The sequence below is a fragment of the Alosa alosa genome, chromosome 13, assembly GCF_017589495.1.
Source record: "Alosa alosa isolate M-15738 ecotype Scorff River chromosome 13, AALO_Geno_1.1, whole genome shotgun sequence".
NCBI classification, from domain to species: Eukaryota; Metazoa; Chordata; class Actinopteri; order Clupeiformes; family Clupeidae; genus Alosa; species Alosa alosa.
In genome coordinates, this window is record NC_063201.1 from 15,430,135 (window position 1) to 15,445,134 (window position 15,000).

Consider the following 15,000-nt stretch of genomic DNA (forward strand, 5'->3'; position numbering starts at 1 on the left):
CCCCGGCCTGTGAGCTTCAAGCAAGAAAAAGGAGACAATTGTCATTACCACTTTTTATCAGAAAGTGTCTTCTCAGCAGGTTTCTCTCTCACCCCCCTTTCCCCCCTGCCTCGTTTTTTAACACATCCCCCTAGACTTCATGCTTTCAAATTCTAATCATCATTTCCTCTCCCCCAAACCCCTGCCGCCCCCCCCCCAATCACTCGCCAGGTCCAATTCTCGATATCTTCTCCCGTTTGGTGAGGACCTCTCCTTTCATCCCAGGCGGAAGCTCTAATTCGAATTGCTACACGGAAACTAAAATAAAAGCCGATGGAGGAGAGTGGGGGTTGGTGGGGTGTGTGTGTGTGTGTGGGGGTGTCCACTCTGCACTGCACTGGAGCTGTCAATCAATCTCTGTCGCCATGGTTGGAGCTGGGAGTGGAAACGAGAGTGAGAGATGGAGGGAGGGGGGTGGGGGTGGGTGAGTGGGAGACGATCGTCGGAGCGTTTGATCTGCGTCTTTCAAAGGTAAACCAGCGGGAGCGGCCATCACAGCCCATTTGGCTCTCTCGGCGGGGCCCAGTGCCACTCTGACAGCGGGCAATCACAAGCAGGTTAATTCAACATCTACCTGCTAATCTTTTCTTCTTTTCTTTGCTGTCCTTCTCTCTCTCTCTCTACCCCCCCTCCACCTCCTCCAGTTCCCCTCCTCATCCTGTACACCGTCCGATTCTCTGTGCCTCTCTCTCCATCTTCTGTTTGCCCACTTAGATTAAGCAATTGAAGGCTGCCACACACACACACACACACACACAGACACACACACACACACCCCTCTTTCATCAAAGCACCTCATTTCCTTCACACACACACATGCACACACACACACACACACACACACACACACACTCAGACACACAGACTCACTTCACACACATCAGTTACAGCACTGCAACAAGCCCTTGAGATGGCAAAGGTGAAAAGGCAAAGATTTAAAGGTTCGAGTAGGCTTCTGTGGAAGTAATACGTCTCTCAGTAGCACAAGCTGTCAAACAAGTTGTCTCTGTGTCTTGCAAATCTATGGCAAAAAAAGAATGGCTCACTATGGCAAAGTCTACTTCTCTACGGCTTTGTAAAAGGCTTACTTGTCTTTGAATGGCAGTGTATACCCAGGGCTTGATAGAGGTCACTATTGTGAGCAGTGCAAGGGAAGTTCTGTGCATATTTGGAGACTCTCTCTCTCTCTCTCTGAGAGAATGAAGAGACTCGCTACCCCACAACACCCCTCTCTCTCCACTTCTCCACTGGTGTGACCCACAGGTCCCTGTGATGACCGAACAAGTGTCCTTTTAGGAGACGAAGAGGAAGGACATTTTTTCCCTCACTGCTTAAAGAGCGTGAAGGTTGCAAGGGCACTTCAAGGACACTGAGCACTGAATAGACCATAACCTGTCACGCGTCCTCCTCGTGTGCCGTCGAGCCCTTTCACACCCTCTGCACTCTACACTTGATATCATACAAGGTAAAGTCTGCTTCAAGGGCTTCAACATTCCCCAGTGTATTTCAATAACCCCCTGGCTTCCCACAAGTCCCTATGCAGTCCTGTGTGATAGCCACAATTCCCTTCAGGAGGGGGACTCCAATTTCCTCAGCACAATGCCGGCTGACAGAGGGGCGAGGACGGAGTCCGGAGTGCTGCTCTCCAACAGACAAGTACACGCCGGAGTCGTAGTGTTGCATTAAACACAACACGATGTAGACGGTGGACTTGGATAGAGACTGGGGCTTGGGTGGACATTTGCAGAGAGAGTGGTGTAGAGAGAGGGAAAAAGGAAAGAGGAAGATAGAGAGAGAGAGAGAGTGTGTGTGTGTGTGTGTGTGTGTGTGTGTGTGTGTGTGTGTGTGTGTGTGTGTGTGTGTGTGTGTGTGTGTGTGTGTGTGTGTGTGTGTGTGTGTGTGTGTGTGTGTGTGTGTGTGTGGGATAGAAAGCGAGACAGTTGGAAAAAACAGGGCCAAGAGAAAACTAGTGAGGATGATAAAGTGAGTCAGGAGGAGACAGGAGAGTTGTAGAGATGGAGTGCATTAAAGAAAGTAAGGAAGAAGGTGGAAGGGATGGAATCTGAAAGTAAGACAGACACAGAGATGGAGGTAAAGTTGGAGAGAGAGAGAGACAGAGACAGAGAGAGAGAAAGAGAGAGAGAAGAGAGAGAGAGAGAAAGAGAGAGAGAGAGAGCAAGAAAGAGAGAGAGACTGTCTACCTGCATGCAGATAGGCCAGGTCTGGGTTCTCTATATCGGGGTGCGTCTCCTTCAGGTGGTTGCGGAACTCCATGGGGGCGTTAGTGGCGTAGTCGCACTTGGGGCAGTTATACATCTTCACTCCCTCGTGCTTGCCCGTGTGCAGGATGTGCTTGCGGATGTTCTCCGCACAGTTGGATCTGGGGAGATGAAACAGATAAGAAAAGGGGGGATGGGGGGGTGTTGGAGGAGGAGAGGAAAGGAAAGGGGGGATATATATTATTAGATTAAACAGAAAACAAAGAGTAAAGAGAGAGATAAGAGAGTGTTGGGGCAGATAAGGGGAAATGGGGAGGGGGTGAACAAAAACTCCCCAAACAATTGAAAATGTTCTCAAGGAAGGGTTTAGTTTTACTGACAGTCTGTTTTTTTCTTCTTTTTTTGTTTAGACTACATAAGTGAAGTGAAAAGCGTGAACAAACTGCATTCTGGGAAAAATGGGGGGTACTGTGTGTGTTGGGGGCAGTGAAGTCTCAATGGAGAATAGTGATTTCAAAGCGTTCCAAGACGCCTTAGATGATTGTACAGTCAGGGGATACACATATCTAGACAAAATATTGATATATTACATATCATATATATGTTGTATTCTTTTTGTGATATGTTATCAATACGCTGGTATTGATATCTATATTTTCACTAAAATATTACATTTTACAATTCATATTCTAAATGGACTCATCAGTCTATTTGACTTACTAGAGTCCCTACAGTATATCCTCGTAGAGGCGCTTATCAAATGAATGAGGGCAATCCTCTACACAATCCTCTACAATGGCACTGGGCTAAATCAATTCAGTTGTGAAATGTGGTGAAGAAATATATAAATTCTGATTTTTTTGCTATTTTTTGCTTCATTTACACAGATATTGTGATTTATCGTAGATACATCTTTTGTAATGTATTGAGTATTCCAGGAACGTTGTATTGTTATCATGGGCAAGGTATTGTGACCGCATCAGTTTGCGAGTTACTGTGAGAAGAGGGAGTGAGGAAGAATGAGAAACAGAGAGAGATGATGACAGCTTTTCAATGGGGCCTGAGTGTTGAAGCGGCTGAACAACATGCAACCTCCCTGCTAACCTCCCAGATGTTTTGCTAAAACTCAAGCCCAGATCTTCTCCGGGCTAAACACAGCTCTAGCTATCTCTCACACACACACACACACACACACACACACACAAAAACACACACACAAACACACACACACACCAAAGGTGATGTAACACCTATACACACTCACACACAGATTAAAAACACAAAGAAGGCACAAACGTCCTCTTCAGCCACTCTTACATCATCCCTCCCTCTCCACCATTTTCTCTCTGAGTGTTGCTGTGCACATGCACAGACTTGAATATATAATACAAAGTGATCATTAAAAACCTAAAACCTATTACCCACATACCTCTGGGCCTTAGTATGAAGGAGCTGTTGCATTCGAAAGGGACTTTTACATCACAAACACACACACACACACACACACACACACACACACACACACACACACACACACACACACACACCTCTGTTAGGGGTCTCACTGCATAGGGGGATGTATGACACAGAGGTCTTGTTTTATGTGCTGTGTGTCTGGCTGAGGTGTGGATCTAAGAGTGTGTGTGTGCAGGGAGGGGGGTTGCGGGGCAGCTGCAGCGAGGAGAGGAGGTGGTGTGTGTGTGTGTGTGTGTGTGTCCACGGAGGAACGGCGGGGAGCAGGCTGTAATTATGTCAGTCGGCGGAGGCCAGGGGAGCCCCACTGATTAATGGACCTGGCCCAGCCGCTCACGGGCCCCATCACCAACACACACACACACACACACACACACACACACACACTGCTGGGCCCCATCACCAACACCAGCACATACATCCCTGCCTCTGGCCATCACAGACATGCACAGGTCGGATGAGAGGGGCCGCCGGCTACACACACACACACACACACACACACACACACACACACGCACACACACACACACACACACACACACACACACACACACACACACACACACACACACACACGTTACACACACCAAAATGGGGATGGACTATAGGGGAGTGGGTTGTTGGGATGCAAACATACACACACACACACACACACACACAAAGTGTGATGGATAAAAAGGTTGTGGGGTGGTGAGATGCACACACTCACACCTTCTCTCTCTCTCTCTCTCTCACACACACACACACACACACAAGCACACACTGGTATACAAAAACACATGAACACACATACATTCATCCACATTTACATACACACCTACTGTAAACACACAACTCAAAACTGATATCAAGATGCAAGTATACACTCACCCAACAGACAAAAGGATGAACACATACAAAAAGATATATGCACATTCAGAAACACACACACACACACACACACACACCTCTCTCTTTCAAACACACACACACACACACACACACACACACACACACACACACACACACACACACACACACACACACACACACACACACACAACCATTGATTCAAAAGCACACATGCACACACACACACACACATCCTCACACAGTATAATACACATTACTCTCCCCTTATCACCTTGGCTGGGACACAAAGTCAGCTCGAGAATTTGCCACTTTTATGACAGCACCACGCTTCATCATCGCGCCACCGGCCCTGTCCTCTCACCTCAAACACAGATCCCTGTGTGTCCAGACAACACCAGGGTCCAGGCCCAGGTCCAAACCCACAGCCTCAGAACCAGACTGCCTCGTCACAATGGGCAACTGGGCTTTCCTTTTACCTGTTCTGGACCGCCTAACAGTGAGGGCGTGGAACAGCACATAGAACTGGGACTGGCCAGAACACGATGGCCCACTGAATATCCTTATTCATTCACTTACTATAGTATTTTTCTAATCTAATGGATGTTTTATTTCCTCACTAACTTGCCCAATTTACTTTGCCTACTTATTTAGGCCATGGTGATAAATAAGCTTAAAGACTGTGTAAACAGGGATCACGTGACGTGACAAAGTGCAAAGACTATTTGTGTGAGCAAAAACAAAATGTTTCCATTTGTTGTGTGCAAACCCCAACAGCAGCCAACAGTGATTAGTGTGAGTCTGAAAGTTGCAGGGGTAATGAGCAAGTTTAATGACCAGTGCAGACTCCAGAGTCCGAGTGAGTGTCCCCTTCGAGAGGGGCAAGGTAAGGGGTGTGTGTGGGTGGGATGGGGTGGGGTGGAGGGTGGGGGTCCCACTGGCACAACAGCACCTGGTCCCATCGGGACGAGCTGGAACCAAACAAAGGTAAACACAGCACTCCTCAGGCCAGTCTCTATCTCTCTCTCTCTTTTCCTCCTCATCGCTCTCTCTCTCTCTTTTCCTCCTTATCTCTCTCTCCCTCCCCCTCTCTTTTCTCCTCTCTATCTCACAGGCAAACAGGATTGGGATCACTAATTTAAGCGGCGGTATTCCCGAGTGAGGATGCTCCGGAGCGCCGAGCTCTGGAGGAACAGTCAGACCTATTTAAACACAAAGCAGTCACTGGGGACAGCCGACAAGCAAAGCACATTTTCGGGGTCAAAACGGATCATTATCTGTGTAGGTGTGTGTGTGTGTGTGTGTGTGTGTGTGTGTGTGTGCGAGGGGGTGTTTGCTTTTCTTAGACTTCTGATAGTGCTAGGAGTTGGAAAACGACAAATAAGCATTGACACAAAAGGCACCATGTTATTTAGCTAATTTGTTTTTTTCCGTGGGAATCTGTTGGTGGTCTTAAGAACAGCATTGTTTGATTATCAAAAAACAATTCATGGAGAAATCTATAACCCTGAGCAGAGCTACAGCTTTTCATATCTGAAGTGTGATATTGCTGCACAATTGTGCGGTATCTTCGGCTGCCCCCCCACACACTTATTAATTATAATGATGATCAATTAATTATCTTTATCAACAATAATTCAGCCGTTGCGGTCTTCATCACATCCTAATTAAGCATCTACTCAAGCAGACCCAAAAACAACGGGCGGAGGTACAGTAAATAAATACAGCTGTTCAGGTGACAGAAACAGAGGGAAAAAAATAGAAAAGGAAAAAAGATAAATAAATAAAACAGTCATTATCTTTTTAAATTACAGAAAATAATACACTATCATAAATATACTGTATATCTGATAAAAATAACTTTTTTCATTTTCACAGGTCTTCTTCGTGACAAAGATGAAACATTTATGAGCAGCATGTAGCTGTTTAAGGATGCTATGGCTAATAGATATGTGTGACTGATTAGCGACTCCCTGGGCTCAGGACTATATGACGAGCCTTTCAATTTACTCAACAAAAATATCGACATACATCTAAAATAAAGTAGATGATTAAAAAGAGGAAAATAATGGGAAGGTGGGGGAGCGGTTGGTCAGTACCTTATAGGGTAGCATCTGTGTGTGTGTGTGTGTGTGTGTGTGTGTGTGATATGGAAATCGTGTAATTGTCATGTGCAAAACAACGGGCACGCAGCTTTTAGGAGCCAGCGGGTGTGGGACTGGGGAGTGGCTGGCTCAAAGCCTCCCGCCGCCTGCCCCATTAATTAGTCCAGACGAGACTAAACTTCCCGCGCGGCAGGACTCACCGAGGGTGGCCACCCCCCTTGCTATCACTTTCACTCAAATACACACACACGTGTCTGTCTGTATCACTCAGATGTTGCCACACACAGACAAACACACACAGAAACATTCTTGAATGTGTTGTTAAATGAGTACACATGTGCATGTACATACAAACACATAAAATTACCCACGCACGCACACACACACACACACACACACACACACACACATTTAAAATATGCAAAGGCAGTGATGAACCAGTAGGCAAATGCATATCAGTGCGCACACACACACACACACACACACACACAGTTAGACTTATAATATAGGTAATATCAGTAAAACACAATCTGAGGAACCACAGGGATTTTTCATCACAACTTTTCAAAAATGTGTTTTCATACCCATTCACTTCGCACAGTATCTACTGTATCAGTTTGAAGTGAATGTTGTTCCACATCTAAACGCCTCCGCCTCTTTCATTTCAGCGCCCAGTGATGAGGGTGATGAAGAAGACAAAAGGTTTTGCAAGTTCACAGAGCGATGAAGTTGCTCTGAAAAGTTGGAAAGTTTATGTGAGGGGGTGAAACGTGTGAAGCTGAAATGACACCGAATGCCTAATCCTTTCGGAGAGAAAGAGCGAAACAGACATTGTGAATATTCCAATCTTCTCCAACAAGATAGGGCACCTTTAATAACAGGGATATTCAATTAACATCCAGGAGAAATTATTTATGGGGTCGCAAAGTTCATCTTGCTAAATTTTTTCACAGCTTTCTTTGCTAGTGTTAATGTCTCATACTTTCCGGTAAATGAAGAGAATAATTGTTGCTTTACTAGAGTTCACACACGCCTGTAATCTAATTACCACTTCCTTCTATTTTTGGATGTAAATATGAACATAAGTGGCCAAGCATGAATGAGAGGTATTAGAATAACACTTTGATTCTTTCTGCTAAGCGCTCATGAATACTGCATAGACTGATTCGCCAATTCCAGCATCACACACACACACACACACAAAAAAACACCATGAAGTGCCCTAACTTCAAAAATGTCACCATGAAATAGCAGGTAAGCATGTGCAGGTGTGGATGTGGGTGTGAGTGAGTGTGTGTGTGCGTGCATGTGTGTGTGTGTGTGTGTGTGTGTGTGTGTGTGTATGTGTGTGTGAGTGCATGTTCATGTGTGAGTGCATTGGTGTGGAGATACAACTGAGAAGGAAGACATGATGGGAGAGAGACTGGAAACAGTTGCCGAAAAGAAAAGGGAAAAAAAAAAGAACTTTGTTTCTAATTTTACTGATGATTTCCTGCATAATTACTGATGCCAGTGATGGCCTCCTAATGATGGGGCCCAGCCAGTGTCTCCCAGTCATAATGAGCCTGACAAAAACACATCACCTACCCACCCCATCCCAAATTCCCTTCAAAAGCCCCCAGTTGCCCTGTTGCCCTTCCAGCACCCCATCAAAACTATCCCAGCCCCACACCACTGGTGAGAGGCACAAGGCGGAGGGATATTAAAGTTGGTGCAGGGCCGTCTTGCTAACGGCCATTAAAAGCCATGTATTCCACATGTAGGACACGTCCTGTACGTCGCCCACTCCTCTCGCCACCCCCCCAAACTGCTCTTTTATGTGCCTCTTAAAGCAGCGGAGTGCAGGAGGCATGACGCTCAGTGTCAGGCAAGACCTGTATGCATCCAGCTCTCTGTGGTAGGTTGTCTCTACATCATATATGCCTGCCCAAACTCCCTCTACAATGTGAGTGTGCAAGCACTCTCTCTCTCTCTCTCGCTCTTTCTGTGTGTCTGTGTGTGTGTGTGTGTGTGTGTGTGTGTGTGTGTGTGTTTCTGGGTATGGAGAAGGGGACAGCGAGCTGTCTGTTAGTGGGTGTTAGTGGGTTCTCTCTGTGTGTCTGTGTATGTGAGTGTGTTTGTGTGTGGGTGTGTGTTTGCGTGTGTGGTAGTGGTGGTGGTGGACAGTGCGCTACCTGTAGTCACACCAGGGGCATCGGTAGGGCTTCTCTCCCGTGTGCACGCGCTTGTGGCGGGTCAGGTGCGACTGCGTGGTGGAGGCAAAGTTGCACAGGTGACACCTGAATGGCCGCTCACCTGTGGACAAGAGCGAGAGAGAGAGAGAGAGAGAGAGAGAGAGAGAGAGAGAGAGAGAGAGAGAGAGAGAAGCCAACATGTGAATAAGTAGCAGACGCAGAAATGAATCCCATGCACTGCAAGGCCGCTATCACGCCCACTGCTTCAGCTTAGTCCCAAGAAGCACTGATTAAAAGGTCTATACAAAATGTAACACTATTTAGTCTAACATCACATGTTACATGTTTGTTTGTTAATGTAACAAGTAAACGAATCAACAAACAAGCCACAAACAAATGAGCTGTCTCTGTGACTCTAATGACTGCTGTAGGGTCACTGGCATCAGTATGGTGCAAATAAGTTTTTAGTAAAAAAAAAAAAGAGAATCTGCACAATGACAACTGTTTTTTTTTCCAGCTCAATTATTGAAATTGACACATTTAACAGCGCAGCAGTGGAGAAACGAGTGGCATTTTGAATAAATACATACAAATGGTAAAAGAGATGAGAGTGAATTATGAAAATCTAAATTAATATGCATGAACGAATTGGAGATCTTTGGAAGCTTGCCAGATGACTCTTTTGAGAGAGAGAGAGAGAGAGACAAAGAGAGAGAGAGAGACACACAAAGAGAGAGAGGAAAGGAGAGAGCAGGAGAGTAAGAAAGAGAGAGACAGAAAAGAGTCGGTCCTAATTTTCAAAAGAGCACTTGTTATTGACAGCACATCCAAAAATGCAATTTTCCTAAGTCTCAAAAATGACAAGCTGAAATGATAGCTGAAATTAAAAACAGCCGTACACACAGCTACATGTGCCAATCCAGAGCTAATCAAAATCACGCTGGTGTGTACTCATGAGAGGGACAGACAAAGAGAGAGACAGGAGGAGAAAGAGAGAGAGAGTGTGTGTGTGTGTGTGTGTGTGTGTGTGTGTGTGTGTGTGTGTGTGTGTGTACATGTTCCTTTCTCAAATGCATTTCTGAAAATATGAATATGAAATGCATAAACATTAATGAGTTTTTAGCCAAACGCAAACTCGGGTGAGTCACTGCTCTGTGTGTGTGTGTGTGTGTGTGTGTGTGTGTGTGTGTGTGTGGAGCTGCTGGGTACAGGGGTCTGGGGCGGCACGAGGCGAGTACCTGTATGCTGCCGTCGGTGCTTGGTGAGGGCATGACGAGTGCCACCAGCAAAGCCACAGAGGTCACACAGGAAGGACTTCTCTCCTGGGGACGAGAACAGTGGAACAGATTAGTACTGACACAGAGAGAGAGAGAGAGAGAGAGAGAGAGAGAGAGAGAGAGAGAGAGAGAGAGAGAGAGAGAGAGAAGAGAACAAAATAGCTGGAGCAGCCAGACAGGGGAGTTAGAGAGAGGGGGGGGGGGAGTAAGAGAGGGAGACAGAGATTGAGCAGATAGAGATACAGTACATGGACTGTGAGTGAGACAGAAAGAGAGAGAGAGAAGGGAAGAGGGTTACAGGGAGAGTTTGAGAGAGAGAGAGGGAGCAGACAGAGGTACCTGGAGAGTGGACACAGATAGAGTTGGGGGTGGGAGGCAAGGGACAGAGAGCCACCAACAGAGACAAATGGTACTAGCAGGCCCGACAGACAGAGAGAGAGAGAGAGAGAGAGAGAGAGAGAGAGAGAGAGAGAGAGAGAGAGAGCACAGGGGGGGGTTGATAGTGAGACAGAGCAGAAAAGTCACAGATCGGTAACACATATCCATCAGAGAGCTTCCACACTTAACTAATTCCCTCCAATCGGATGTATCCGTGTAAATATGTCAAATGGGACAGAAATTAGCGGTGCGGTTTATTGACTGTGATAAAATCTGAGCAGCACCACTGCACATAATTACATACTTGTCAGAGCCATAAAAATTAGCTTTATTATCAATGGAATGGTTTTGTACAACTTCATTTCTGCTCGATGCCTTCCAGATGGGGCTTCGCTGCCACGCACTCGAGCGGCGGCTTTATGCATCTCCTCTCCCCTCTGCATCTGGCTCTGTCATTACGGCCTGATGAGCCACTGCCTCCCTGGGAGAGATGAGCGGGATGTGTGTGGGTGTGTGTCTGTGTGTGTGTGCGAGAGTGGAGGAAGGAAAGAGAGTTTTTGTCCTGGGTGGGCTTTTTGGAAGGAAGTTTTTTTATTTAGTTTTCGATTTTTTTTTTTTTTTTACAACCTTGATAACCTTGCTCTGACCTCTCCCTTGATGGTCCTTTCTGATGGCTTAAGATTGGGCTAATTAGATGAGAGTTTTTGAGCGGGGCCTCGCGCAGTCAGGAGGAGCACAGCGATGCTTTTGTACAGTTCAGCCTTACCCAGTAGAGTAAGGGCCACTAAGGTCAATAGGTCATTGGTTCAACTCCCCCAGAGCACAAATAATGTTGAGACGCACGAAAGTCACCCTGTCTACCACCCTGACAACAGATCATTTGACAGGAACTTTTGACAGGAGCTCACATCAATCCCCCTTCTATAAAATGAAAATAAGAAGCTATATAACTATGGTCTTTCTACCATCCCCCCACACTCACACTGCTGTAATCTACTTTATGGATGCACATGGGCAAAATAAGAACTAAGGGACATTTCATTTGGCGCAGCACATCCCTCTCTGCAACTCTCCAATATGCTCTAATGTCTTTACCTTGTGTGAGAGTCTCATGAGCCTGTGGCCTGTGGTGCTGAGTGTGTGTGTGTGCTTTTGGAGTGTGTGTGTGTGTGTGTGTGTGTGTGTGTGGTGCTTCAGGAGGGCCGTGATGAAGAGGTGGATACGGCTATGGGCGAGCACACCTGGTCACCAGTCAGTAAGAGGCAATCCCTCCAGCCTAGTGTTGAGGACAGGACACACACACAGCACTGTTCAGCCTGCGCATTCAGACAAACACACACACACACACACACACACCCCTTTCAGGCAGAGCCACAGATGCTTAAACATATACAGATGCTAAGGCGCACATGCATGCATGCACACACACACACACACACACACACACAATAGGCGCCGGAAGCACAGGGGCCAGGGGGCCAATGGCCCCCTCACTTTTGGCTCAAAATATCTTTTAATAAACAAAATCATCCACGAAAAAAAACGGAGAGGTGTGAACCATTATAGCGGTAGTAGCCCACATCTAATATAGCCTAAAGCTATTTGTGCAGCGTCACTGTTGAAATACCTTAAACTTTCTGCCCATGGGTCAAAACCGATGAGCAAAACACCAGCAGAGCGCCCAGGCAACACCCCCAGGGAGCAGACAGCGCTCAATTCTGAGACGTTCATTCTCAATCAATGCAACATGTGTGGAGGGGTGGATTTGAAATGTAGCCAAATCCAGTAACATTTATTCTGGTCTGGTATGATTGATTGTATTGTAAAGTTCCTGAGTTAAGCGTAATGTCCTCCTGTGCATCGGAGACTCCAACTCTACAGCTCCAGCTGTCACCTCGGGATGGCTTCAAATGTTCAATATATCTGCGGCCTAGGCCTACTGCTCGTTTATTTTCCAGGTTGCCATTAGCCTATATTAATTGTGAGCCATTATTGAAGTTATGAATCTGTTGGATAACCACATTTAGCCTATTGCGCGACATGAGATTCAATCGATATCATGCGCAACGTGATATACCTGAAACATGTAGCCTAAGCTACCAAGATTTCGCAAGGTTTATGATATCACTTAAGAATAACAGCAATGTTCAAATAGACCAGGTTAACCTGTTTATTTTCTGTGTCCCCATTTCCCAAACCACATTTGCTGATCACGAACTTCTGACAAAGGGAGGCTGCATTTCGTGGTGGACATCTTAATGCAGTTTAAGGCTGATTTATGCTTCTACTTGTGAGTCTACTGTGGGTCAGCGGCAGTCATTCTCGCTCTCCTTACAGCAATAAGACACAATTCCTCCCACTCTAGCCTCGCCCTTTTACTCATTGTCTTAATCTTTTTTTTCCCTTTTCAAAAGTTCCTACTCAAGTCATTCTCGCTCTGTCTCCCCTGTACTTTTGGAGACTCCTCTGCAAATCCAGCTGAGGGGTTGTGGTTGTCATTAGCGATAGTAAAATGTGAACGATTATCAATGATATGATAATACTGCTATGATGATACTGCTTTATTGCATTAATCGGTTACAAGGTGCTGTCATCTATCCGGAAACATCTACTAAGCCGCGTCTCTGGGTTTGTTGGGTGGGTATTGCAATGTCCAAATAAAGCATGTTAACCTATTTCATTTAATTCACTTCTGTGCGCTTTGTGTGATATCACTCAAGTCTTGCTTTGAGCTAATTAGCAAGTTTCTACCAGAAGCTCACAAATGCCAGCCATGTAAGCTACTTTCTAAATATTCAACATAATCGAAGCAGCTGCAATTATAACAGGACATTTTGAGAGAGACCTGCTGCATCTACTTTGATAAGCAGCGCCATGAACCGCATTCAAATACGGTATGTTTTGTTTAACTTCAAATAGCATAGACTTTGTCTGTCCACTTTTGAAATTACATCGCGAGGGCTGAACCCCCTGGAAAAATGTGTGTGTGGTCTATATCTGAAATTATTAGCGCTCTGAAGCTATTGGCCTGCAGGTGGCTCGGTGTTTATTGCATTACTTCTTTTCTTTTCTGAGGATTAACAACTTACATTAGGCTACTTTTGGCATTACTGCGTTGAAATGTTTCTATGGACATTATAGGCTAGATGCTCGTCCCAAAACTTTTATTTATTATTTAATTAATTACAGTTGTGAAACATTAGGTAGCATCTAGGCCAAACCAAGTTGCGCTGTGGGCCTACCAGGCATTTCTTACAGATAGCTAATCTTCCTTCAAAAGTTAATGAACACGGCACTTCCTAGTGCTTTTAAAAATTGTGCAAGTTCGAATTGCCTTGTGGAAGTGTTGTTGCCCAGCTCGCACACACTCCTTCATAAAAGTTGAATGGTGACATGCACACAACGTGTGTGAAGTGCGCTTGCGAGTCGCGTTCCTTCTGTCATTAATAGCCTTAGATGCTCTTCTTCACACTGAAAACAGTGGCAGTCCTAGCTTGTAACACCCTGATATTTTTTTGGAATCAATTTGTGGTGTGATTAACATCAGACTAGTCATTAGCTAGTAAGTTGTGCACTGTTTTCCGCTCAGTAGTAAGGTAATAGCCTTCTCCGATGAGTTTTGTTTTTGCCAATATTCTTGTCCCTCCCAGAATTCTGAATATCTTTGCTTTCGCACAGCTGTAGGAACTGTAATGTGATTACTGACGCGTTGCAATCTAACTCTGCTCCAGCTACCCGAGTAGCCCAGAGAAAGAATCTCCCGTGTAAGTAAAATAGAAATAGCCAGCTATGCGGTTTATGGGGTAGGCTGAAACTGTATAGGCTATTTCTATTTATCTGTAAAATGACCGCATGTGTTTGTTCAACTTTATGAAGCAGAATTCGCGAGGCTATTACGAAGACACATTTTGTTTGCTAAAGAAGACAAAAATACTGGCGCAGGCGATTTTTTTTTGGGGGTTAGTTATCTGGCCCCCAGACTTGAAACTCGTTCTGGCTCTGACACACACACAAATCACTCAGACACTCACACTAAAGACATTTAAATAAATATTGACATGCATGCACACACACACACACACACACACACACACACACACACTCACACACACACACACACACACACACACACAGATTCACACAGTAAAGTAACAATCGTAAACTAACACCCAAAATTCGTTTTGAACTAGCAAAGCCACATATACACAAAGACACACACCGACTACCTCTGACACACCTCTGAAATCACCCCGCTTGGAAAAGATTACCGCTCCGATTGCAAGCTTTGATTTCCACATATACGACGTGTCAATAACGGGTGGTGTTGGCTCCAGCAGAGCCAGCGACAACTTCTCAAGCAGGGGGTATGGGGTGGGTTGGGTGGGGTAAAGGGGGGTGTTAACACGGGGTAAGGGGGCTAGATAATGTGATGATTTTCATTTGGGGGGCTAACGGCTCTTCCAGCGCTAACGGTGGCTGCCGCCCG

At 45.6% G+C, this 15,000-nt stretch overlaps 1 protein-coding gene across 1 annotated transcript in view; it reads right to left on the reverse strand.

Moving 5' to 3' along the window:
- The window catches only part of znf407 (zinc finger protein 407), a 139,036-nt gene that overhangs the window by 35,407 nt on the left and 88,629 nt on the right, over positions 1-15,000 (reverse strand). Inside the window, exons 6-8 of the mRNA XM_048260847.1 lie at positions 10,098-10,181; positions 8,860-8,980; positions 2,241-2,419 (exon numbers count right to left, since the gene is read on the reverse strand). Of these exons, the coding sequence (XP_048116804.1) occupies positions 2,241-2,419; positions 8,860-8,980; positions 10,098-10,181 (384 nt within the window). The remainder of the gene's footprint in view (positions 1-2,240; positions 2,420-8,859; positions 8,981-10,097; positions 10,182-15,000) is intronic.